The 25,539-nt window shown below is 47.7% G+C and overlaps 3 protein-coding genes and 1 long non-coding RNA gene across 6 annotated transcripts; 2 read left to right on the forward strand and 2 right to left on the reverse strand.

The window, feature by feature from the left end:
- Positions 1-469: 469 nt before the first annotated feature.
- KIF3B (kinesin family member 3B) lies at positions 470-10,509 on the reverse strand. Its single transcript, XM_042887429.1, has 9 exons — positions 10,458-10,509; positions 7,369-8,801; positions 6,685-6,786; positions 5,906-6,028; positions 5,675-5,793; positions 5,328-5,441; positions 4,571-4,676; positions 4,194-4,372; positions 470-3,917 (listed from the first exon to the last, which is right to left on the reverse strand). The coding sequence occupies exons 2-9, from the start codon at positions 8,749-8,751 to the stop codon at positions 3,824-3,826; spliced, it is 2,220 nt and encodes a 739-aa protein (XP_042743363.1). The 5' UTR covers positions 8,752-8,801; positions 10,458-10,509; the 3' UTR covers positions 470-3,823.
- On the forward strand, positions 607-7,886 carry LOC122188812. Of its 2 annotated transcripts, XR_006181647.1 has the most exons (5): positions 607-868; positions 1,256-1,310; positions 4,219-6,042; positions 6,430-6,916; positions 7,107-7,886. It is a non-coding gene; the product is annotated as an uncharacterized LOC122188812 (long non-coding RNA). The 2 variants fall into 2 exon arrangements; XR_006181646.1 differs by lacking the exons at positions 6,430-6,916; positions 7,107-7,886 and having other exon boundaries at positions 4,219-6,277.
- Positions 10,510-10,672: 163 nt separating the features above from the next.
- Positions 10,673-15,442, reverse strand: POFUT1 (protein O-fucosyltransferase 1). 2 transcript variants are annotated; one of them, XM_042887420.1, is made up of 7 exons: positions 15,295-15,442; positions 15,082-15,203; positions 14,797-14,979; positions 14,083-14,195; positions 13,212-13,404; positions 12,715-12,957; positions 10,673-12,141 (listed from the first exon to the last, which is right to left on the reverse strand). In XM_042887420.1, the coding sequence occupies exons 1-7, from the start codon at positions 15,380-15,382 to the stop codon at positions 11,953-11,955; spliced, it is 1,131 nt and encodes a 376-aa protein (XP_042743354.1). In that variant the 5' UTR covers positions 15,383-15,442; the 3' UTR covers positions 10,673-11,952. The 2 variants fall into 2 exon arrangements, with proteins under 2 accessions (XP_042743354.1, XP_042743353.1); XM_042887419.1 differs by having other exon boundaries at positions 15,283-15,442.
- A 94-nt stretch (positions 15,443-15,536) lies between these two features.
- Positions 15,537-24,607, forward strand: PLAGL2 (PLAG1 like zinc finger 2). Its single transcript, XM_042887442.1, has 4 exons — positions 15,537-15,589; positions 18,212-18,436; positions 19,656-20,049; positions 20,949-24,607. Exons 3-4 carry the CDS (start codon positions 19,787-19,789, stop codon positions 22,168-22,170), a joined length of 1,485 nt encoding a protein of 494 aa, XP_042743376.1. The 5' UTR covers positions 15,537-15,589; positions 18,212-18,436; positions 19,656-19,786; the 3' UTR covers positions 22,171-24,607.
- The last annotated feature ends 932 nt before the right edge of the window (positions 24,608-25,539 follow it).

Here is a 25,539-nt window from a genome sequence, read left to right on the forward strand (position 1 = left end):
GGGGCGGGCGCGCGCGGGCGGCGGAGCGCGCGGGGTGGGGCGGAGCGGGGCGCGCGGCGGGGGCGGCTCCGGGCGCTACGGGAGGAGACGGCGGCGGCGGCGGCTCGGGCCCGACATAACAACGGGGTCAAAGGGCTCGGAGCGGGGCGAAAGGGGCGGGGCTCGGCGACGGCGGCCGCGGTGGGACACGGCGAGCCGCGAGCGGAGGGGCCGGGCGCCGTTTGAAGGAAAACAAAGCGCGAAGGCCGCCGGGAGCCGTAGGCGGCTGCGCCGAGACGGCGCGGCCCCGCCCCCCCGGAGGACTACAGCTCCCAGAGGGCGTCGCGCGCCGCTGGGCATTGTGGGGCGGCGCTGCGTCGGGGCCGCCCGCAGCATGGAGCGTACCGTAACCGGACGGCTTCGGTAGAACGCGAATTGAAGCGGCCCGGAGGCGGCTGACAAGCGAAGGATGAAAAGTGGCGCGTTGCGATGCGATAAATCTGATTGAGTTTATTACGCGCTGTGTTTTAGGGTCATTTTACATTCCTAGACGGAAAAAAAAAAACAAAAAACAAATAAATACGGGCGGAATTATCGTCGGGAGGGGATGGGCGCGGGGGGGGGCAGCGGGACCCCCGGTGTCAAAGCCAAGGGATGGGGAAGGCGGGCAGCGCCGTGTTATGGCAGCACACCTCAGCCTGGCGCTGGGCTTTGTGCAGGTTCCGTTCGCCAATCTGTGCTTTAACGCAGCACGAATGGAATGGTTTAAAGCCCGGACGTCACACGGGAAAGGACTGCAGGGCTGCGGGTGTCTCCGAACCTCAGTGCATCTCCAGCGAACAGAAGCCTGCTCTGATCTGTGTAATGCAGCTAAAACGCTGTCACAAAGGTATGTGTCTGAGAAGATTGGAGCAGCATGGCAGTATTGTTAAAAAGGCATCCAATCTGTAGTAAGGATTTTAAGAAAGTGCTTGAGCTCTTACACCTCAGTGCTGCTGCCAGAACCAGAGGGCCGCTTCTGCTGCACGTCGCTGTTTTGGAAGTACAGATCCCATTATACAGATCAGAGCGAGGATAAGGATGTAAAAGGTCCCCATGAGAAAAGCTGGGGCTGTGCACAATGTCCCAGGGCCTCTTGCAGGAGTCTGCTGGATTTCCTGTCTTTGGCAGTTAACCTGCAGGAAGCCCAGATGGTTCAGATAACACCCAGAGGCACGCAAAGCTTGGCAGGAATGTTCATTAAAAACTTTAACCCAGTGCTTGGTTTGTTTTGTAGAGCTTAAGACAACGCACTTCCCTTAATATCAGTGCCACCAAGTATCTGCTCATGGGTAAGTCCATCGAAATGTGAATCTAAAAGCTTCTGTAACAATCTGTAGCACACTAACCAAACCTCTAACCACAGCTCTGATTTCAATACAATGACTAAATATGCAATTTTATTCTTTTTTCCATCCTACTGAACTTCTTTCACCTTGCTAATGAATTTCTACAGAATTAAAAGCAGAGCCTTTCTGACATATCAACCAGCTAGCTTGTCAACATTGAAACGAGAACAGTTTGGGTTTGCACTGTAATTTCCACCATCCTGGTCCTGCCACAAGGGGAGTTTCCAGCATTTGAATGTAACATAGAATTCCCTATGGAACTGTGGTGACTGAGGAAGGGTGTGAGTGTGCAAACACAGCTGTGGCTGTGTGTGCATATCCACGTTAAACATACATGTACATATAGGTATGTACAGACACATGTATATATATTAAGTTGCTCTGACAGGTTGTAAAACCCCCTTGTTTCATTTCAGTTCTCTGAGCATTTACAGCATACAATCATCTTTTAAAATGTCAAAGTACAGAAGGTTATGAGCTAGAGAGAAAGACGGAGGAGAGGGAAGAGAAGGTGACATTATATTATGCAACAAGAGCTAATTAAAAGGCTCTCTGTACATAAACAGCACTTTATAAAAAGGAAGATTATGCCAGGTTTCCACGTTCTAGTTGAAAGAAATTTGTCAGATGACTGCTCTCTCAGTTACAGGCAATCTCATCTTTCCTCCACCAAAACTAAAATATATATATGTGTGTGTATATATATATATATTAATCTTGTGATCCAGAAAAGCACTCCACGAATCAAAGCAGCTGACTTAGAGTTTAACCATGCCCACCCGGGCAGCTGGCTCACCGAGGCACCGTGCCCGCAAGATGCAGAGGTGAGCTGTGCTGAGTGTTCAGTTCCTTCTGCTCATGGGGGTCAGATATAATGGAGTTCTCCAGCCTGGGTGAAGTCACTCAGCAGATACGTAACGAGCACACAAGGTAGAGTCCATATATCAGAGCATTTCTAAAACCAGGCAAGTCCTCAGACACTCACACATGTCAGTCTGGAGGAAGTCATCAGTGAAGGAGAGGAAATAGGTAAAAACATTCATAGGATGACAGCCAACAGCAACCAGAAAAATGTAACATCCCAAGTCTCAATATACAACAAACTAAAACTTATGAATGAGCTGTGCAACACTAGACAGGGACACCTTACTGTCTTCAACATGGCAGCTCCATCTCCCTCAACCCTGCCACACGAGCCTGCAGCTTTACAGTAGCCTGCTTAAGTCAAAGGGCAGCTTGCAGAGACCATCAGAAGCAGGAGTTCTTCCTCCCTTGTTTTCAAACTACAACCCCTGGATTTAGTACCAGATTTCATTATACAGACTTGGCTTTATGTGCTTTCACTCCCACTGGGCCCTGCCTGGTGCGGGAGGTGCAGGGGACAAGCTTCTAATATGGAATGGGTGAGGCACAAAGAGTACCGTGTGTTGAAGCTCCTTAGACACCAAGGGAAGGGACCATACTTACAAGAACAGTGCACAGATGGCTTCTTGTCACGGTGCTCTACCCTCGACCCAGCTTACAGGGGAGAGCAGAGGCAGCCCTATAGCTCCATGCCAGTGCTACATTTCCTGCCACCAGTGGGAGGTCTGAGAAAGTTGCCATGCACCACACCACCGTTCAAAGTGTGGATACTGGTTTCAAATGCCAGGGAAGAAGATGGAGGCAACAAAGAGGAAGCAAGCTGTGGAGCTGGCACTGGAATGCAGGTGTATTCTTTGACAAGGTGGTTCTTGTTGGTAGGGGTGTGATCTGTAGGAGGTCAGTTTAGTGGAGCTAAACTTATGCTTGTAAACAAGGACTTCAATTTCTATTGCTTCCTGCCTAGAAAGCAACAAAATTCTTTGAAGTCCCTTTTTTGTCCTACAGTTTGAAAGGGAGGCACAGCTATCTGGTGGTGAGTACATGCTGACAGCTGCCGATCTGCCCGTTCAGATCAACTTCTTAACCCCAAATGATGATGCCAGTCTTTCAAGCAGGAAGAGGAAAAACTGCACCTAGTCAAGTTTGGGTGGATCCTCTGCTTTTTAACCTCATTTCATTCTCACTATGAAGCTCTGGAGCGGTGGTTCTGTTGAGATGACTTTCAACTCTGTCTTCTTACCGCCCAACAAAAAAGCCAAGTGCAGCAAAAGGGCTAGTGCAGGAGGAGAGATGGTGACGCTGTGAGGTGATCCCCATGCTTCCCATTGCTTCTAATACACTGTAACGTACCTCATGCATTTCTGATTTCCTAACTAAAATCTGTTTCCTACAGAGGCCAAATGCTGAATTGCAAACACGTATCTTCCTGTGGCTCAGTGTACCTGGACTGGCACAAGTCAGTTAAACAGCAAAGAGGCCACCTCCAGGGGAAAGGGGTTGGAGTCTGGCTGGGAGGTCTCTCTGCAGCTTTTTACTTGTCTCTGCTCTCAGAAGGCAAAAGCTGTTCACGCCCTGGAGAGGAATTGCTGGTTTTACTTTGGAACCAGCCCTCGGGACTGTGGGTAGAGCTGAGAACTATGGGTGCCTGCTGAAGAGGATCCCCCTGATTTCCTTCCAGTTTTAGGCCTGAAGAAGTAAAAATGAAAAAATAAACAAAAAGCCCCAACAATGTCACCTGTTACATGTCAAAATTAATCTTCCAAAGCTGTTGGTTATTTTTTTTTCTTTATACTGGATTTATTTTCTAATCAGTCCCAGCTTTCTCTACTACCCTATGTTCCTTTCTTTCTATTTCTGCTTTACAGCCAAGTTAGCCATAGCTTTACTGATGAGAATGTAGACAGAAAGCAATTGTATTTGTAACTCTATCTGCTAGTCTACTTACTAAAACATTTGACTCACCTGGATTTTGGTTTTTTATTTGAAGTGCTCTCAAAGGTTGAAGCATCCACCTGGATCTCGTCTTCATCCTGCAAAGCTGCTTCTAGAGCTGCCTGGACTTTGGGAGCAATGGCTGGACCTTCGTAGTCTCTTGTTGTTCGGCTGGGCATGTCAAGTTCCAGTAATACAATATTCTCTGCCTGAGGAAGTACAAGTGGAATTAAAGCCTATACACTTTCATACAAATGGTTTCTTTTCCTCTGGAAACTTATTCTGCAGGACATTATAAATACATGCAAGACACTCTGTACGTCCCATCAAAGAACAATCCTCTGAAATTTACATTTCTCTGATTAGGAAGGTGAATGTATGAAGGCTGTAGCCACATCTGGGCTTACCCTGTACCGAGCCTCTGGACGAATCATCATGGACGTCCTGGCATGCTGGCTCAGCGGCCTTTTGTATCCTACAGCAGACACTGGTCTTTTCATCATTTGCTGGTTACTAGAAAACACATATTCAGTCTATCATACACCAAAAGTGAAGACTTCTTGGAGTTTATGAGGTAAAACATTTGGAGATGTATTTCAAGCAAGCAGAAACTACCTAGACTGCATTTCCCAGAACAGCTCTTCCTACAGACAGAGATGAGAAGGTAAGATTGTTATCCCTTGGCATCTGCATCTGTTCCCTGCATGAAACGAGGGATTTCTGCATAATTTTTATCACAGAGGCCACAGATGCACACAGCTGCACCTAACATTCTAAGTTTACTTTACAGAACCTCCCCTGTAAAGAGGTAGGATCTATCCACAGCTCTCACATCATAATTTTTGAGAGCTTTCTTAACCAAATCAGACAACAAATATGATAAGAGCTTACTGATATTAAATGGTGCACGCAGTGTTACACATATTTTACATTTAAATGTCAGGCTCACTTAGAAGAAATTTTCCAAACTGTATATTCCTATTTTATTTGACCTACTTAGATGAATGAAAACTTTGTTTTACAACACAGCAAGAATACATAAGAACTCTGGAAGGCTGTTTCAAAACCACGATTTTCTCTGTTGGAGTACCTTGTTTTTGGCAACTAGAGGGCTTTATGTGACCTAGGATTTGATCTTAATTAGAAAATCACAAGTACACTCACTCCAGACGGGTTATGGGATGCAGTTTCCACTGGTCTTCCTCTTCATCAAAGAATGACCTGTTCATGATCTTATTCTTTTCTTCCAAAGGAATAAAATTTTCAATAATCAAGTGCCTGCATACAACCACAAAAATGGGAAATACACAAGAAATACAGTTAGCAGATGACTCTCCACTGCTCCTCTCCCTGGGAATTAATACAGCCCTGGAAAAGGGAGGAACGTTTTAGCTTTCTCCTGTTTAAATCTTGTTCTGCAAGCATATGAATTCAGTCCCTCCTTTTACTCCCCACCCATAGAAACAATCTCTGTTACAGTTACCAGCAGGCAATGAAGTGAAGGGACTCACTTCAGCTTTAGTTCCCTGGTAAGCTCATTCTGGGTCTGTTCCAGTTCCTGGCGCTCCTTGATGTGCTCTTCTTGGAGATCATGGATCTCTGCCTTCACAGCTTGCAGCTTGGAAAATAACTGGAATAGACCACAGGAGCCAAAGTCACAAATTTCCAATGTTCAGGGGAACATTCTCACACACAGGCTGGTTTTATTTAAGCCACGAGATGTGGACTCACGTTCTCTTTACCTTTTTAAGTTTCTTGGTCTTTATATCCACCTCTTGCTGAAGAGAACTGTAGGTCTCCTTCAGCTCCAGTGTTTCCTCATCCCGACTTTCCATCTGCTGCTGGATCTCCCGCTCCCGACGTTTCTGAAGAATGCCAGGTACAAAAAGTCAGAGACCACAACTGCCCTGCTACCTCCAGGCTGACTGCACGAATCCAACACTCGGGAGGCTTTTACTTCCCTGGGCTCCAGGGCTTTTGCTTTAGCTTCTAGTTCTTCCTATCTCTTGCCTTAGAAATACCAGAAGCATTAGCTCTTCTTTGCCTTTATCCTGCTGAAGGGTCTATTGGAATCAGATAGCGTGAATAAGTGCTCAAGCTTTAATTAAAGTAATTAAACGCTGTGTTTAAATTTTTTTTTTTAAATCAATTCATACAACAAAGAATGCATAACAGAAAATAAGCTTCTATCATATAATAAGCACCTTTTCTCCTGAGTTAACAGCTGTCACAGTCTGAGGCCTTCCAATTAATTCTTCACTTACAGACACAGCATATAAAAGTTCCATGTGAAAAACTGGAAGAGAACTATTACAAACCTCCTCTACCAATTTCACGCAACAAATAGGATGCAAGCCCTTGCCCCTTCTTTTGAAATCAACAGTTGCCATTAAAGCAATGCCAGGGTTAGCCCTGTGCAAACTTTCTTGCCTTTTCTCCTCATACAACCTTTTATAAAAGTTCTGCAGGTAGGTTTGGGCTGGGTTTTTTGGTACACAGTAACTAACGCTGCTGCTTGTACCTGTTCTGCAATCTCCTGTCGTTTCTGTTCCAGGATTTTCTGCTGCTCGTTTGTGTGATCCACAATATTTTTCCCTCCCACCAGAAGTTTGCTTTCCATTGCCTGAAAGAAAAAGACAAGGTTGTACGTTTCCCTCCTGGTGACCAGATAACAAAGTCTTTCCTACAGAACCCGACTTTCTCTACTTCTCCAACTTCTTCACGAGGACACCTCCCTTACTTAACATTCTCTTGTAAGTCAGATGCTATGAGAATGGCTATTTCTAAACATCCCTACAAAAAGTAGGAGTCAATGAAGCCATAACTTGCTTAGAATTACAAACTCCTGCAGTGTGGCCTATCTGAAGAACTAAAATGCATATTCTACGTAAAAAAAAACTTGTTAATGATCTGTTGCACAATGAAGCATTGTTTGTTTCACAGCTTGTGATAAGATGTATCATCACGTCTTACTGTGCAGATTGCTGAAGATTCCACAAGACCAGCACATAAGAACAATGCAACAACTCATGAATATTGAAGAACGTAATTAATGGTGGAAACGCAACAAAATCTTCTGATCAAACACAAATCACTATTCTGGAAAGCTTTTGAAATATTCTTCCAAATTAAGCAACCAGCTATTCTCCCCATAGCCTATCTAAATTGCTTGTAAGAAGTACGAAAGCACAGCAAAGAATTCTACCTTGATTTTAGCACTCAGCATTTCTGTTGCTTCCTTCTCTCGCCTCAAGTCCTCCATTTTCTTCTCCTTCTCTTTCAGCAGTCTCATCTTTTCTTCGGCTACCAAGCTGTGGTCCTCAACAATAGCTTTCTTTTCAATCTCCAGCTTCTCTTGTTGCTCTCTCCAATAGTCATCTTTGTCATCCCCTTCATCCTCACCCTCCTCAGTATCCTCCTCTTCTTCCCCACCCTCTCTCCTCCTTTCCCTCCTCTTTCTTTTGCCAATAGACCGCTTCTCCAGCTGTGCCTTGAGTCGCGCGATTTCTTCCTGGAATTCACGCAGCAGAGCATCCTTAGGATCCTCATTCACTCTTGGCTTGTTCTTGATGTTTTTGGCACGATTGGCATATCTCAGCGTCGTGAGAGTCTCCTCTACATTGTAAGAGGCAGGGCCTATATTGGCCACCATCACGGTCTTGGCATTGCCACCTAATGAGTCTTGGAGTAACCTAGTTAGCTTTGAGTCCCGGTACGGAATGTGTGTGCTTTTGCCATCTACTAGGGCAGATATAACGTTGCCCAAAGCTGAAAGAGAGAGGTTGATTTTTGTAGCTTCCTTTAACCTCTCCCCCTGTGCTCCAGTCTTAGCTTGGCGCTCGCTGCCTGCAAGGTCTACCAGGTTGAGTTTTCCGACACGGATGTGATTCTCTCCATCGAGTCCCAGCTCACTGCATTCGATAGTGATCACAAAAATGGCGTGAGATCGAGAGCTGTGTTCATTCATGTTGGTGGCACCAACGGAGCGATTCTGGTTTCCCACGTTCATGACATGCTCTATCTCTTTGACACTTTTTGTAACGAAGGAAGACAAATCCTTCACGTATACACCTGTGTCTGGCCTCTCTTTTAACTCCAGCCGTTTGGATTGATCCTTTGATAACAAGTCTCTGATTTCTTCTTGGTATATTTCCAGATAAGAAGCTCTAACTAGGTACTGCTGATTTTGAGATCTAGAGATGTGGGTGAAGATGTGCTCAAAAGAATTGGGGATGACCCCTCTTTTTTCAGGATCACCACGCACCCCCTCCATCGTGTAGGTTTTCCCCGTTCCAGTCTGCCCATAAGCAAAGATTGTCCCATTGAAACCTTGCAGAACAGAGTCCACAAGAGGTCTGAAGGTCTCATCGTAGAGTTCAACCTGTTTGGAATTCCAGTCGTACACAGCATCAAAGGTGAAAGTTTTAGGCAGTTCATGAGATGTTCCCCGTGGATTCTTCACCGAGACCTGCCCTAATTTGACATCCACATTAACAACCTTTTCATATGAAGCTGACTTCTCCTTGCTGTTCATCGGCCGGCATCGAACCACCACCCGAACAGACTCAGAGCTCTTTAACTTAGACATGGCAGCAGGTCTGTGGCTGATGTGACGACAGATGATCCAGTGCTAGAAGCCTAAAACAAAAAAAAAAGAGGAATAAACAAAGGCAGTTTCCTACAGATGGCAATTTTGCCAATAGTCAAAGATTCCACTCATCTATTCAAGCAGGATTTTGGCATCATTTAGCTTTTTGATGTAAATCTCCTACTTTGAAAATCCAGTACAGAGTTGCTCTGTCCATACTGCCTGGAATACAGCTTGAAAGGGAATCAGTCAGGTGCTTTCATTAAGCGCTTCACCCACTTATCAAGATATCAATGTGGTATTTTCTGAGTGTCCTCTTTTTACACCTCCAGTGTACCGAAGAAAACTCTTCATTTTTATGAGACCTTTATGTTACAATTAACTCACATCTGCGATGATGTGGTGCATCATCAGGACCATCCTGCCGCTACAGGCTTAAAACCTACACCCTTTTTTTTCTGAAGCAACACTAGTGCATTGGAATGCCGCCCAAAAGCTTTTTCATGAATTAAAACTCGTGAAGCTGCTTCCTAGAAGCCCACTTACAGCACAATAGATGTTCCAAACAGCAGCCGCGAGGATTCAAAATAACATCATTAAATAGTCTGCCCATTTTTCATCCCCTGAATGTTATGTTTCCACACCAGGGAAAGCTGATGTTACCTTTACATTCTTCCAAGAATCGAGAGACAGAAATTCTTACACCAACGTTTTCACAAAGCCATGCAATCAAGCTGACCACAAAGCAAATCATCAAGGCAGCCAGATGTAGCACAGTCATTGTGCTTGCAAATATTGTCAAGCAAACCAGCTAGGTGAGTACATCACCGCAGTGAGCTGCACTCCAACACCAACCAACAATGAAGAGGACAACTTCCACTGCTCCATTTGGGCACGGTGAGGCAGTGAGCTGCAGCCCTGGCTGAGCAGCTCATCTGCTTCCTGAGTGCCCAGGTATGGCTCAGGGTGTAGTGAATGCATTTGGAGGCAGACTCACAATGACCACAGCATGCAGCAAACTGAGCAGAGCAGTTAGAACCATACCGTTGTTAAGGAAGACCTTCAAGACGCCCAGTACGCAGTGCCAACTGCCCACGTCCCTCAGGGCCACATCTCCAGAACCCACATCTCCAAGGACAGCGACCCCACCACTCCCTGGGCAGCTGCACCAGCACATCACTGCTCTTCAGAGAAGAAATCGCTCCTAACAAACACCCAGCTTTTTGGGGTCGGACCAGCAGATCTCCAGAGGTCCCTTATAAGCGCTGTGATTCCGTGCGGTTTCTCACAAGGAATGGCTGCTTGTGAGGGGAGCAGCAACCCGGCCGGCAGCAGCGCTCGGTACCGGGCCCGGCCGGCAGCGGGGCTGCGAGCACGGCAGGCACACGGCGCCCAGCCCGGTCCGTGGCCTCGGACCCGCGGCTCCCCTCAGAAAGACCCTCCGCGTTCCGTCACTCCTCACCTCGCTGCAGGCACCCCCAAATCCACCACCGCTCTCTCACGGCTCAAACCTCCCCGATCTCGGAGCTGACACATCCCGGCCCGGCCGCTTTTGTCCTTCGCTCCTTCCCCGCTCTGTTCTAAGCACGGGAGCCCAGTCCGGGCCGCTTCGCTCCCGCTGTCAAGCGCCAGCCCTCCGCCCGTCGCTCGCGCTCAGTCCCGCCTCTACGGGGACACCTCGGCCCACCGGGCCGGGCCGCACTCACCTGCGCCGTCACCATGGAGCCCCGCGGCCGCCTCCTCCCGCGGCACCGGAAGTGGAGGGGTGGGAGCGGCCGCCGCCCCTCGCGCACTTCCTTAGCAACGCGCTCCCGCCCCGCGGCGCCGCCACAAAGGGTTGGCGGGGCGCGCGCCGCCCGCTGCCACAGCTCTGAGGCGTGCGGGGATGGGGGGAAAGAAAGGAATGTCAGTGGCACGCGAGTGAATACAAAACCGATTTTATTGTTATTAAAAAAATAACACATTTGCTTAAAAAACAACAAACCCTCCATTCTCCAGAGGGAGGGAAGGCGCACCTCAGCGCCCTGCAGCACTCGGACCTTTCTCCGCTCGCCCCGGGCTCCTCTGAGAGCCCAGCAGTGCAGAGGCACAACCAGCTGACACGGAGCTGAAGCAGAGCCCTGTGTGCTGCAGAGCACCAGTCAAAGGACGGGATTAAGAAAAGAAGTCGGGCAAATTGGGACTTGCCGCACCCAAACTGCACCGGGCCAAACGGCCTGCATCACCCAAATGTTTGTCTTGTTGCTGCCTGTTCCCAGTTGGCCGTGCTGGGAGCGAACCCTACAGGCAGGAATTCTGCTGTCAGAGGGACTATTTTCACAAAGTACAAAAATAAAGAAAAAAAAAAATAAAACCCCCAAACCGCTACCAAAGACCTGAGGATGATTTACACCAATCCCCATGCCAGCTACTTCAGATGTTTTGACCTAAGAACAGTTAGACTTCTATTACAGACCTCCACCATCGACAGCTACAAAGCCCTACGTCTCCAAACTCTGCCTGCCTAGGAGAGATTTCCCATCTGTGTCCAACAAAAGGACAACTGCCACGTGTAGACACACCACCACCCTACTTCTCCAGCACCACTGAGATCACTGTGCCCCACAAATGCTCCTTCTCACAGCGCTGCTGTAAGAGGGGATTAAATCTCTTTACAGGGAATGGAAAAAGAGGCACTGAGGTGATGTGGGTCCAGTAAGGCAATGGCACTCAATAAAACCCAGACCTTACAATTTCCAATCCTAAGCTTCATCTTGCACTCCTATTCAGGGACCACAACATTCCTGAATATACTTTGCACCTGAAAAGAAACTTATGATCAGTTTTGGACAATAAGAAGCTTAATGACATTTCCAGATAAAATTAATAATGAGAAGAAAAAAAACAATAATTTGAGCAGCTTCTTCATAATTGTTGGCAAGCCCACCCAAAAGAGGATGGAGAGCTATATAAACTACGTCTTAATAACTACATATAGTTTACAGTTTCCAATAAACTACATGATTTTGAATTTCTTTTCTGTCTGGTATCACAGAAGTGAAGTCAGACAGAAGAGTGACTGTGCAAAGTATCCAAGGGTTGGAAACATCTCTGCCACAACCAGGCAGCACGCTCTGCACAGAGTGATCAACACCAGCATGGTCCCACAGCGAGGCACCAGGTTTAGAGCCCTGAGAACCATCAAGCCTGCTCCTCTTTCGGTCAGAATTCGTCCCGTAACCTTGGAGGGTGGTCCATGCCAAAAAATGAAGAGGGTTTTCCATGCACATCGCGCTCTCTTTTTACAAATGCAGTAAATGAAGAGACACAGTTCCCAATGAAGTGATCAGATTGGCCAAGGATGTACAAGTCGATCTGAGCCACCTCTGGCTGCAAGCTTACAACTTTGATCTGTGGAGAAAAAGAAGGAAAGTAAATGAATCTAAACATCTAAACACCCAAATGTCTGTCTTCACATCACACTAGAAATGGGAACATACAACACAAAAAGAGTGGATTCTGCCCTAAGTTGCCCTATAATTCATCTATGAGTAGATAAAGGTCAAATCCTTTTTGAAAGATCACCTAGAGATAAATGTGTCTCATCACATCTTGCATTTCTCCCTTATAATCTACAGAATTAAAATGGAGTCCAGAAAGCATGAAGACAGGCTGAGGTCCTCAGAGAGGCATTACTGGTGTTCGTTTCAGCACAAGATTCCAAATGCTTCAGGACACTTTGCCCCTCAAAGACAAGCAGCCAACCCCAGCGTGCCAACCTCTGCCCAATCTTTCCACTCACTCACTAGGAAGTTTGACTCTTATTTCAACAACAGGCTACTTTGACACCTTAGATTATTAAACCTGATGTCCCTGGAGATCTATTACACAACTGTGCCTGCTGTCTGTGGGAGTAACATATCAGAATCTGAGGACAGTTTTTACTGAAGCACTTTTGCTGGATCAAGTTTCTGGAAGACTTACCCTTCCTTGGAAGAACTGCTGTATTTCCTTTGTGTAGGGCTCAGAATCAGTAGCAATATAAACAGATTTGGCTTCTGTCTTTTTCACCCAGACCTTGAGAGCACGCTTGATCTCTTTGAGGTCTGGCAGGCACATGTCCATGGTAAGGGGCACAGCAGTGCTGCGGTCATAGCCCACACACTGAGGTGAAGCCATGAAGTGAGACCCAGCCGTCCCATCCTTTAACATGTTACAAGCATTTTTCTGTTGGAAGAAAAGAAAAGATGTTAGAATGAAAACAGCAAGTCCCTCACCACTGCCAGCAGCATTACAATCTGTCTGTAGGAGGAATCCCAGCAGCATTTCCAGCACTCAAACACTGTGAGCTGCTGAATGTAAATACAATCAGGCTTCAGAAGGGCAGTTCCTATTCCAAGTGTTTTTCTGCTGAATGTTAGTCACCCCCACCTACAGCAATTCCATGGGTTACAGCAACAAGCCTTACAGAGGAACCATACCCAATCTGAGCCAATCCTCAGGTGAATTCCTACGTAGGGCCTAACCAGCAGAGAATGAATGTAGGCTTCTCCTTTCTTCACCATTTCATCAGACCACACCATGTACTTATGGAGCGGTCGGTGCTCCTCTAAGACTGGAAACTGGGCTGGAGCTCCAGGTAAAGCAAGTACAGGGTGCTCAGATGGTGGAAACCTAAGGGGAAACAGACAGGAATACGGGAATATAGCAATTCTGCGTGCCTAATTAAGCACAGAGAGCACTGCAAGTGAGTTTGTGAAGGTCAGAATGGAAACTGAACACCCTGAGATATACAGTATCTTTTATACCAAACTTACACAAGATAAATCCTAATCATTTTGCTACAGGAACAGAACACTGACATAAAACTCCATCTCTGGAGGTCCCTTCCAACCCCTACAATTCTGTGATTCTGTGATTACCACCTTTTACCTCATACCTGGTAACAAATAACAAAAAGTGCTATTTGAAGATAAAAGGACAGCAATCTGAAACACGAAGCAACGAGTGGTAATTTAGCTTATGTCTTCATCCCAGGCTAGAGCAATTATGTCACCCAAACATACTGATATGACTAAAGTCACTTATGACTCAGTAAACACGAAGCAAGCAGCAAAACAGTTCATGATCAGCACGGCTCAGAAATCCATCAGCCCAAAGGAGTTCCTATTTAATGCCCACAGGAAGAGCCTGCTCAATGAACAATTCATGAAAAAAGTATTAATGTTTTTGTTATATTGCTACGTAATCACTTCAATCTCCTCCTCAAATTATGATGGCTCTACAGAGTGACTAGAAGAACTGTTTTCCTGAGTGATTCTGAAAGCCCACACTTCTCCAGCTTCATGCTACCTTTGGAGCCAATGGTCCCTGTATGCAGAACTGAAGGAGATCCCCTTGAAGAGTTCAGACTTATCAAAATCCACTTTGAACTGATCCCAGAATGGACCAAATGGGTTTCCATCCTGCAAAGGAGAGAGAAGCATTCGCTCAATACACACAGGGCTGAAAGACAGATTGAACAAGATCCTGAGCTGAGAAGTCAAATTACTCCTCTGTTACTGGAAGAATGCAGACGAATATCGCAGCCTGTGTGCCCACATCAGCTCCACGGGAAGAAAGTGAAACACTGAATAAAGTTAACGGAGAAGTAAGGCAAAGGAAATTGAAAAGAAAAAGAACACCGCCGTTCACAAACTTGCTTTTAAAGAGACAGCTTTACAACTTATAGCTGAACAACTACACTGCATATGGGAACAAGCGAGGACCAGAAAAGAAGCCTTTTTTGTTCTAAATTTGTTCTCCTTGCAGTCACAACCAACTCTGAAGCAACATAACTCACGCTTACAACCTTCATGAACCCCATACTTGCTGACAAAGAAAGGCAGGAAGGTGCAGCTAGGCACACAGTGAAAGGAATGCACAGAGTGAAAGGAATGCACACAGAGTGATTTGGGACCGACAGCTCCCAGGTTTGCAAATGAATGGCAAGCAGCAGGAGGCAACTGCTCCTTTTGGAAGGCCTGCAAGATCCAGGCAGGCTATGGGGGTGCAGGAGGAGCTCACCTTCATGGGACAGGTGCTTTTGTCAGCACTCCTCTGCGCCGCAGCCTCAAAGCAGTACGCCACTCTCCTGCCGGGAGGCCAGTGCTGCGGTGCCAGCTGCTCCATGAACTGCTCCAAGCTGAACACGCGGTGGTACTGCATGAGGGGCTCCAGCTTGAAGTACTCCTCGTAGGGAACGTGCAGCTACGAGGCAAAGACAGCTTCACTCGGGGACCCGGGATCCCCCACCCAACCACGAGGCTCTCCCCGGCTCTGCCCGCCCCCCACTCCCCGTTCCTGGCTCACGTTGGTGTAGGGCGGGCGGTGGTGCCGGTACTCGATCCAGGGCGGCACGGCCAGGGTGCGGTTGAGGGCTCGGGCGAAGGCCAGGGCGCCCAGGAAATGCTCGGCCTGGTTCCCGAAGCGGCCTGCGGGAGGAAGGGAGAGCAGGCTTCAGCCTTCGCCGGGACCTCTGCACCGGGCCCAGCGGCGGAGGGAGGGCCTCACCCATGCAGGGGCAGTACAGCAGGTAGCCGGCTGCATCCCAGCCGCCCGCCGCCACCGTTACCGTCACAAGGAAGAGAGCGGCGCCGGCCAGCGGAACCATGGCGGCGGCGGCAGCAGCAGAAGCAGCAGCGGCGGGATAGCACCCTGTCCCGGCATGCCCCGCGCGCTCCGGCACGGCCGCTCTAACCGGAAGCGGCCGCCATCGGGGCGGAAGTAGGGCTCGTGACGTCACTCCCACAATGCCCCGCACAATGGGGCCGCCGCGGCCTGGGCCGGAGCCGCGCCTGGCGGGGCCCGGGGGAATGGGGTGAGTGCGGGCAGCGGAACCGGCCCGGGGGCGGCGTCGGGGCGGCCCCCTCCCCTCCGCGGCCGGGTTTCTCCTCAGAGCGAGGTGTGAGAGAGGGGCGTGAGGGGGCAGCTGGGGGACGTAGGCCCGGCCCTCCTCCCGCCCTCCCCTCAGCGCTGCGCCATGGAAACGGGGAGGGGGCGGCACGAGGGGCCTTCAGTAGGGCGGGAGATTCTCGGTGGGACCGGCGGTTCCGCTGTTTCCCTCTGCCGGCTGTAGGCGTTCGGTCCTTCAGAGCCATATGAGTGGAAGTAGAGATTTGGGGGATAAGTTGCCCCGGAGCCATTTTGCGTGCGGGGTTCCCCGCGGTTCGGAATCGGTTCGGCCTTTATGTTTCCTCTATGCGCTGTCAGTGGGGAGATCGGTAGGGATTTGGGGGATGAAACGGTCCGCGAAGGAGGTTCAGGAGGGAAAAGCACCCGTGTGGCCAAAGGGGCTCTGAGTGGAGCTTCAGATATTACAGAGCCATAGAACCGTTTGATTTGAAAGGGAGCCTTGTATACATGCGAGGGGAACGTCCAAGGTGCACCCGGGGTCAGGCAGAGAGGTGAGGCTGAGGTTGGAGCTGGAGTTCTACTTGCAAATCATGGAGCAACCAGAGTTGTTTACTGTGAGGAAATAAGAGTTGGCATAGGGGATCCCAGTGCCGCGTGTGTTGGATGTGTGGTTGTAACCACAGGGGCAGAGCAGCCCCGCGTGTGTGAGGAGGGAGAAAAGTGATTTTCACACCTGACTGTAGTGTTGGCAAAGGCAGTACTGAAGGACTGCAACCAGGTCAACACTGCTGATGTGAGAACAATGTTGGAAAATGACAGAAGATACGGAAGAGTCATACCAACAGTGTGAGGTCTGGCAGTAGCACTTTGCAATCGGAGTTGGAGCAGAACTCGATTAGGATCCTATAATGGGGCTGGGGGTGGCTGTGTTTCGGTATGAGCAGCAATGCTGCCATGTTGTGGTCACTTTATTGGAGTGACTGTGGGGAAGGATGGAGCCCATGCTCCTGTGCCTGGCAGGTGCCAGTTCTGCCAGGAGCTGCACTGAGCCCAGCTCCAGGCTAACACTGAGCTTCCATCAGAATTACAGCTCTCTGCTTTTTCCTGTCTTGCTGGTGCCTTCCACCTGAGCAAGTAGAAGCCTGAACAACTTAAATTAGCAAAGGAAACCTGAATGGGGCACTGATGCAGCTCAGAGAGGAAAAACTTAAAAATAAATTACTTTTCATTGGGGTGAGTTCCTTCAGAGGCTCCATACTGCATAGCTGGGCCAGCTCCATACAGAACCAGGTGGAGACGCAGAGCCCCATGGCCAACCCCACCAATCCCAGGAGAGTTGTGAACACAAGAGTGCTGCCTCTGTGTTCAGGGGGGAAAGGACTCCTGGCACAGCAAGACCCACCAGACACAAGGGTGAACAAACTCAAATTATACACCAGCAATGCTCTCTAGAAAAGAGAAACTGCAGCTACGCAATATGGGACTCGTCAGGCAGGGCTGTTGTCCTGGCTTCCTTACTTCTGCCAATCTGCTGCAGTGGGGCTGACACAGCTCAGCTGGTGGTCAGTGAACCCATCCAGACTCCTCTTAGTTTTTCCTATTATTTTGTACAGGTCCCAGTTCTGTGGCACTGTAAGGCTGTCCAGGGGCAGAAGCTGTGCAGCAGTGCTAAATGACTGAACCACTCTTTGAGGTGTAACTACTGGAAAAAACCGTCAAAGCAAGGCAAAGGATTTTATGCCAGGGACTTTCTTAAATTTACACAAAGCTGACACTTTGACACAGTAGCATTTGACACAGTAGCAGTGAAATATGTCTTGTGAACTGCCAGCTAGTGGGAGACCAGTCCTCAGGTGGACGTTTTTTTGAACTTGATGTTCACTGTGAAAACTTCTCAACCTCTGTATAACTGAAGCATAGGAAAGATTCATCTGGTGATGGCAGTTTTCTGTACTACTCCTATCAGGGTTTTCAGGAGCTGCATAGGCTAGAAGTAATTTTATGGACTAGAGTGGGACTTTCTTAGGATAGAGAGTTTCTTCAGTGCTGGTACCAATGCTATGGTCTGAAAGAAGAGAACAAGTGGAGGTGAAGTGTGTCTGTGCTGTAGTGACTGTTTCTCTGGTGGCTACAGCATTAGAATCAATGTGAGCGCATTGGAAACATACTTTGAATACAAAAAATGGATTGTACAGAGAATTTTCTAGCCAAGCATGAGCTACGTTGTTAATCTTCAGAAGGTCTGTGTCACTGTGCTTCTGCTGTTACTAATCAACGAATCAAGTTACTATAGAGTTCACTGATAATGTGCAAGCTCCTCATGTTGTCCTGTTTTTCTTTCTTATTCTGCAGCTGTCAGAGTGTCCTGTGACATGGCTTTAGAATTAGAAACAGTCTCAAATAGGTGGAGTCCTTTTGTCTTGCTAAAACCTCACTATTCTAAGGACAGGTTAATTAAATTTTACAGTAATCAGTTTCAGAGATTATCGTATCTTAACTCATGTGTGTTTGGGTTTCTGCTCAGAGAGCAATAGTTCATGTACCATGCTATTAAAGACAGCACTTCTCAAATTTTGTCTTCCTTCAGGTAGTTCTGAAACCAGCACAGATGGCTGAGCTTGTTCAGAGGGAAAGAAGTAAATACCTGGAGAAAATGGCAGAGACTCTTGGAATGTGTGCGCAGCTCTGACACAGGAAATAGAAAGCATTTATCTTTTCCAGCACCCGTCCCGTACAGAGGTGAAATATTTGCAGTCTCAGACACCTATGAAGGAAGACCACTCTGAACCACAGGATTTGTGCATCTTGAAGGGTAGGAGCAGCTGTCGCGTCGCACTGGCTTATATCAAAATGGCACCTCAGCAATGCCTGCCCTTTTTTTTCTATTGTGCTCTGCCTGTGTGGGTTCAGCCCGCGCCAAGCTGAACTCCGTTCTTAACAGACATTTCTAAACCTCGTGCTTAGTGACACATTGTCTTAAAGCCATCCCGTTTCCCGGTGCTTTCCACCCCGTGGGGACACTCAGGTGTTGTGATGGATTGTGTGGCTGTCGTTATTGTTGTGTCAGCTATTTATAACGTTCACTGGTGCACTTTCGTGGTGGGGGTTGGTGAGTTCCCTCACAGTTGCACATCCTGCCCACAACTGGCACTCATGCTGATGTACAGGCAGGAAGCTCCTCCCTCTGAAGCAATCATGGAGTAAGAAAGAGCTTGAGGGTTTGATGCTATTTTAAGAAGAGTTTCTTAGGCAGCTAAATTCGGTGAAAGAGATCTTTTCTGAGGTTTTTATTCCAGCTAACTGCTTACTGGTAACTGCTGGTAGAACCTTACAGAAACACAGCGCTCTACCGACAAGACAAACACTACTGGAGAACAACAGAGAGGGTAATTCAGAGAGGGAAAACTTACCCTGCGATAGAAAACAGCACAATGACTAATAGCACCCTCAGGAGAAGTCGCATTTTCTGTCTTCCTGAAAAAGGTGTGATGTTGCTGGCAGAAGCAAAGTTTTCTTCCACAGCCTGGTTAACCTATGAGTGGTTGTGCAGATTGGTTTGCTAGGAGGTGGTCTTACTAGTGTAACAGGCTGGTGGGGTGAAAAACAATACATACATACCTTAGTTCTTCGGGGAAGTTCTAGAAAGGAATGCCATGTGAGCAAAGGTCAAGAGGAAGGAAGAACAGACTACAAAGAACATAGAAAAAGAAGATGAGAAGAAATTCCACAAAAAGAGCCTGGGAAAGGTGGGGTACATGGAGGCACAGGGAGACACCCACTTATTTCAGGACAATGCGTGCAGCAGGTAACACTGGTTGCAAAAACATTATTCAGAGAAGCTTAAGCTTTATTCAGGCAAGTGAGATAGGAGTTAAGGGAGAAAAGAGCCACATGGATTCTGGAGATGTGAGTTTCCCAAGGCTGTGAACATGCAGCATGAGTGTCTACACGTGTGCTTGTTGAATCTCACCTGTGTTTTGTGCTCAGGTGGAAGATGCAGGGCCTTAACACCAATTCTTCTGTGATTCCAGATGATGACGTTTTGCTGTTAAAGCAGTTTGGTCACTGAGGGTTCCAACGGAAACTGCACCCAGACAGCATCAAGTGAATCATCTGCAGGCTTGAGTTCTGCTTGACATGGCCATGTTGTACTAGGCCTGCCATGACGGCATTTTTTCCCAGTGTTCCCAACTGGATTCAAGATGCAAAGCAGGAGGACGAGGAGACAGGCTGGAAATTAGTTCATAGGCCAAGAGGTGAAGAGACTGAAAGTCAGGGAAAATGCCAATGTGAAATATCAGAGACCTCCTTCACCAATGTGGACAAGCTGAGAACTCACACGCTTTCTCATTCTGAGCAGAGACCGTACAACTGCCCTCAGCTGCACTGTGGCAAAGCCTTTGCATCTAAGTACAAGCTGTATAGGTAGGTAACTGCTGAGTGCCTGTGCAGAACAGTGCTCCTCTACCAGAAGAGGGGGGGAAAACCCCTCCATCGTGTTTTTTTGATTGAATTTCTGAGAAGGTGGAGGAGGGGGAATGCCCTTGTTACCTTGCAGAGCAGCTGAGTCCCAGACATTACCATACTTGGCATCTCTTTAAGCACCCTGCAGAGAGCTTCAGATAATAGTTTATCCTGAGCTCAGTATGTTTTTCGTTTTACTAAGAAGGAAATTGAAGCAGAAATTGAAGTTCACAGATTAAAAAAACAAAATGAAAAGGAAAATAGCGTTCACATTTGTTAAGCCCTACCTTTGTAGCTTTAATCACAGAAATATTTCTGTGGCACTGCCGCTCTAGCATGAAGTAGAGCTCACATTTATGCACTGAAATATTAGATAGAATAATTAGAGTTCCACTGGGAATTGACGACTAGATGAACCACAGTGTCAGACAGTATAGCATACCAAGATAAAATCAGTCCATATTAGCTGTCAGCAGACAGCGACAAAGTCTGATGCTTCCTGATGAAATGAAACTATCTCATCAGCAGACACGTATTTCTTGTCGTGAATTTTCATTGTCATTTCCCCCTCAACTTAAAGAACAGGAACCAAGTAGGCAACTGAAATGTTCATGTGCAGAGTTGATGCCTACTAGGGAGGACAGGTACTGCTGGGACAGCCTCATTAACCGGTGCATGAAATGCTGTGCTTCTGTGCCTGCTGCCCAGGCTGCCAGTTCTGCATCTGTTAGTGAAGTTAAAATGCCACCTGGGATTTTGATGGCATGAAGCATAGAACACGTGGAACATTTTGGAAAAGTAGCACGCGTTCTCTGAGGGGTTGGACACTAGTCTAAACTTTGGTGCTTTTCTCCCAAAAGGCATATGGCCACTCACTCTGCTCAGAAGCCTCATCAGTGCATGTACTGTGAGAAGATGTTTCACCGGAAAGATCACCTCCGCAACCACCTGCAGACCCACGATCCCAACAAGGAGGCCCTCCACTGTCCTGAGTGTGGCAAGAACTACAACACAAAGCTCGGCTTCAGGCGACACCTGGCCATGCACGCTGCCGCCAGCGGTGATCTCAGCTGCAAGGTGTGCCTGCAGACGTTTGAAAGCACCCAAGTCCTGCTGGAGCACCTCAAAGCTCATTCCAGACGAGCTTCTGGTGGAGCTAAGGAAAAGAAGCATCCGTGTGACCACTGCGACAGACGCTTCTACACCCGGAAAGATGTGCGGAGACACTTGGTAGTGCACACGGGGCGGAAGGACTTCCTGTGCCAGTACTGTGCTCAGAGGTTTGGGCGGAAGGATCATCTGACCAGGCACATGAAGAAAAGCCACTCCCAGGAACTGCTGAAGATTAAGACAGAGCCAGTCGACATGCTGGGTCTTCTAAGCTGCAGCTCATCCGTAGCGGTCAAAGAAGAGCTGAGTCCCGTCCTGTGTATGGCATCCAGAGACATGATAGGTGGTAAGAGCTTCCCTGGCATGTTGCCTGTAGGCATGTACAGTACGCATCTCCAAACCATGCCAAGCTCAGGGATGCCCCATTCTTTGGTTCCCAATTCTCTTCCAATGGGAATGAGCTATCCTCTGGAGTCGTCTTCTCCTATCTCTTCCCCACCGCAACCTCCTCCAAAGTATCAGCTTGGATCTACCTCATATTTGCCTGAGAAACTACCCAAAGTAGAGGTGGACAGCTTTTTGTCAGACTTCCCTGGCAGCCTGTCTCTCTCATCTGGTGAGCCTCAGTCCTCTTCGCCTCAGCCACCCGCTCTGGATGAGGCTTTGCTTTCCAAGAGCCCTGCTAACCTTTCAGAGGCTCTCTGTGCTGCTAACATGGACTTTTCTCATCTTCTTGGCTTCCTCCCCCTAAATCTTCCTCCTTGCAATCCACCTGTATCTTCAGGGGGATTAGTCATGGGCTACTCACAGGGGGAGACACAGCCACTGCTTTCCACTTTGCAACATCAACCTCAAGAATCTCCTGGAACTGGGGCCTCACTGAACTTTGGGCCCCTTCACTCGCTGCCCCCCGTCTTCACCTCAAGCTTGAGCACAACCACGCTGCCACGTTTCCACCAGGCATTCCAATAAGCTGAACATAGCACTGGAGAACAGATCTTTCAGTCACCCTTCTGTGGAGAGCCTTAAAAACGCACAACTCTTACTTCCCTTTGGGGTCTGAAAGCTTTGCAAAGCTGATTCAGACAGGAGGTTTCTGGTCTCTGGCAGGAGCACTTGTAAGACTTGAACAGCAGAAATTCCCATGCCAGTCTCAGTCCTGTACAGCGAAAAGTTTTCATCTAATAGACTGGATATATTTTATCTAATTTTTAAATCTGTGAATCAGGAGCCACACTTAGCACTGACCTTCCCTGAGATCCTGGAGCTATGTTCCTCTTTGGGAGGGGACTGTCCCTGAGAAGGAGTTGAGACTCTTTCATCTCGGGCTAAACGTTTGGAGAGTCCAGCTTCCATTTCAAGTGATCACACTGCTATTCTGGCAAAGCAGCTAATACCTTCAATGGAGAAGGAGAAGTCAAGATACCCACGCTGTATGAAGCCAACGGGGAAGAAGCTGTCCTTCCCCACTACCTCTCACCCAACACAGCTTACTCCATCGAATACAGATGACTCCACATCAGTGTTAAACAAAGGACCGTTTACATGCAGAGTTCAGACATCACCTCGTTCTTCTTTGCGGAGCCTTTAGGTTAAACTCAACACAGTGAACATTGTTTACACAACGCAGTTCTGTTTCCACCGTTACAAAAATAGGAGGCACCAGAACACACTGGCCTTATATCTGGTGTAGCTAGAACACTGTTTACACAACGAAGTCAGGTTGCACTGATTTCTCTTCACGTATCACATTTTTCCCCCATGGGGAAATACATTGCTTTCTGGACCACTTCAGCCTCTGCCACTGGAGGCAGCAGCTTCCTGCGTATTTTCTCTGACTATCCACGTGTCAAGGGGATGGAGCAGCTTGCAGAACTAAGCTTATGTTTGTGGTGTATGTATAGAGCCCTTTTAAATATCTCCTACAGGCAAACAGATCATACGTCTGTTTTGGAAACCAAAGCATGAGAAAAGGCTGGGCTAGGAGGTGGGGGCCCACAGCTCCAAGTCTCGTCCTACCAGGCAGGGAGGAGAGCAAGCTTCAAGCCCCTAGGTTTGCTTTGTTTTATGAACCACAACCATTCAGCGAGGTCAGTACCTTCTGGCTTACCCATGAAGCGGTCTCAAGAGATGCATGCTTATTTTTTTTTAACCTGTCCTAGGGTGAAGACATCCAGGAACTGGGAGGAAAATTTGGTCCCAGCTTCATTTACACTTGTCACTGTATTTGAAGCATTTTTCCCAACACTAAGTTCTAACAAATGCTGAGGGTTCAGGCCTACAGTCACTCTTTCACTTAGAATTTGGTCCCCCTGGCCTTTTTGTTCTCTGCTTAAGCCTTGCCTCCAGAAATCCAATCCTGCTCCCCCTGCTTCCAGTCCTACCTCCCAAATCCTTCCCTACCTACTGTGCAGCCAAGCAGCAGCTGGCTGCTGGGTGTCATTTAGCATTTGTATGGTCCCTGCTCTCACATTCTTGAGCGTTCTCATTGAACCTTAGAACCCGTTTCTGGTTATAGACACATGGATCTTCATACCTCAGCATGCAGGAACTGCCATAGGCCAATATCAGCCAGGAAATCTGTCAGTATGATTCCCTGTAAATCTAGGAAATGCAAAATCTACCTCTACTCTGTTAACTCTTTCAGTGAAGCCACATACTGTCCTTGCTCACCTCCCCAGAGCACCCATTTCAGTCAATGGTACCTTCTGCTGAGCCACCGATCCCACAGTGTGCCTGTGCTCATGGGCTTGTCCCCTTCCATTGTAGTGAAGAATTTTATTTTTAACTTAGTTTAGTGATTCTTCCCAGAATGACTTTGTAGTGATCCACTGATTCTCCAAAACATAGATCAGTTGTTTTAGATTAGCCAGCAGTGCTGCAAGTAATACTTCTGCATCAAAATGTAATATAAGATTTATTTACCTCGGCAATGTCCTGTGGCAATGATTCCCCTGGGTTGAATGCAGTACTTCCCTTTCTCCACTGTAAATTGTTGCCTTTCCAAGTTCAACGAGTGCCTTCTTGTTCTCTATCATAGAAAAGGTAAATAGGGCATCGCAGCAGTCTTCTGTTTACCATCACTGAATACCTCAGTCTCATCTGCTGTTGCTTTTCTCCTTGCAAATTAAAGAGTTTCACAGCGTTACCAGTGATATGCAAGCCTTAACCCTGTCTTCAGTTTTAAGAGAATAAATGGGTCAGAATGGATCACTTACAGCAAGGAGTGTCAGATTTATGCAATGCCATTGCACACCTTCTTTCCTTTCTGGCCTTCTTGCTTTCTGCCTGCATTGTACTCCAAACAGACGTCAGCACTGGAATTCCTTTAGCAGCGGTAGCAGAGCTTAGAGCCAGGCATCTTCCTCCTACCAGTAGTCTGTCAAAGAATAAATGGAATTCGTTTCACTATTAGTTGCACGTGTGGTTTGCTTTGCACAGCTCCTCCAGCGGACCTGCAATAACATTTGTGAGTTAAATCAAACCTGACAGCAGCAAAGGGAGCACTCTTGCAGACTGAAGGCTGCATAGCAAGTGTTTGCACTGGAAGCTGGATTCAGTTTCTGCTCCACAACAGAGCCTAGTGCTTGCAAGGAATTTGTCAGCCGGTCTGAAATAACAGGCCGCTTCCATTTGGAATGCTAAGCACACAAACATTATTTCCTGAAGTGAATCAGTGGGCAACTTTTAGCTGATTTCTAAGAAAACAACGTTGAGCTTCTAAGATACGCCGCTTCAGAGTCTAAATTCACTGGGAAGTGTCCACTGAGGTACCAGAAAAATCAGCAGACATCACCCTCAGGCAAACTGGTGCTGTTTGTAGATAGAATGCAATGTTGGGTGCTGCAGCACAGCCTGCAAAATTGTTCTGTGTATGCACAGGATATTCGTGCGTGAGGGGACAGCATTCATTGTGCTGCCAGGGCTGGATGTCACTGCAAGTCAGCCAGGCAGATGGAGCCATCCTGGGAGGGACAAAATACTTCAATGGAAGAGTTTTTGAAGCAGGAATTTCAAAGAGGCTAAATGAATGCAGGAGACAGCAAGCTCGGCTGGGTTTTACACTGAGGTGTGACAGCAAAGCTCTTTATTGCAGGCACATCTGTGCCAGGAAGATGTCATCAGATTGAGCCCAAGGGAAGCAACTACAGCGAATAATTGGACAGGAGGGTTTAGAAATGCTTAGAGGCGGGGTTAACTTGAAGGTTCAGGACTGTGCAGATAGCCAATGTATAGAGCACGAGTCCAGGAAAGGACAGGACACAACCTAAACAGCAATTGTAGATCAGAATCTCCCTAAATTATCAAAAAGATGAGGATGTAACATCCCACTAAAACAAG

The sequence above is a fragment of the Lagopus leucura genome, unplaced genomic scaffold, assembly GCF_019238085.1.
Source record: "Lagopus leucura isolate 7727_CA_CO unplaced genomic scaffold, USGS_WTPT01 Super-Scaffold_100083, whole genome shotgun sequence".
NCBI lineage: Eukaryota > Metazoa > Chordata > Aves > Galliformes > Phasianidae > Lagopus > Lagopus leucura.

Bases quoted from the DNA above. Each gene is read 5' to 3' on its own strand.
- PLAGL2 (XM_042887442.1), top strand. From the start codon at position 19,787: ATGACGGCATTTTTTCCCAGTGTTCCCAACTGGATTCAAGATGCAAAG. The intron at 20,050-20,948 runs GTAGGTAACTGC...TTCTCCCAAAAG, and splicing joins TCTAAGTACAAGCTGTATAG to GCATATGGCCACTCACTCTG.
- POFUT1 (XM_042887419.1), bottom strand. From the start codon at position 15,382: ATGGTTCCGCTGGCCGGCGCCGCTCTCTTCCTTGTGACGGTAACGGTG. The intron at 14,980-15,081 runs GTGAGCCAGGAA...TTTGCCTCGTAG, and splicing joins ACCGCCCGCCCTACACCAAC to CTGCACGTTCCCTACGAGGA. The intron at 12,958-13,211 runs GTATGGTTCCTC...TTCTTCCAACAG, and splicing joins TGAGGATTGGCTCAGATTGG to AAAAATGCTTGTAACATGTT.
- KIF3B (XM_042887429.1), bottom strand. From the start codon at position 8,751: ATGTCTAAGTTAAAGAGCTCTGAGTCTGTTCGGGTGGTGGTTCGATGC. The intron at 6,787-7,368 runs GTAGAATTCTTT...TTTTTCTTTCAG, and splicing joins TGCTGAGTGCTAAAATCAAG to GCAATGGAAAGCAAACTTCT. The intron at 5,794-5,905 runs GTAAAGAGAACG...GGTCTATTCCAG, and splicing joins AGACCAAGAAACTTAAAAAG to TTATTTTCCAAGCTGCAAGC.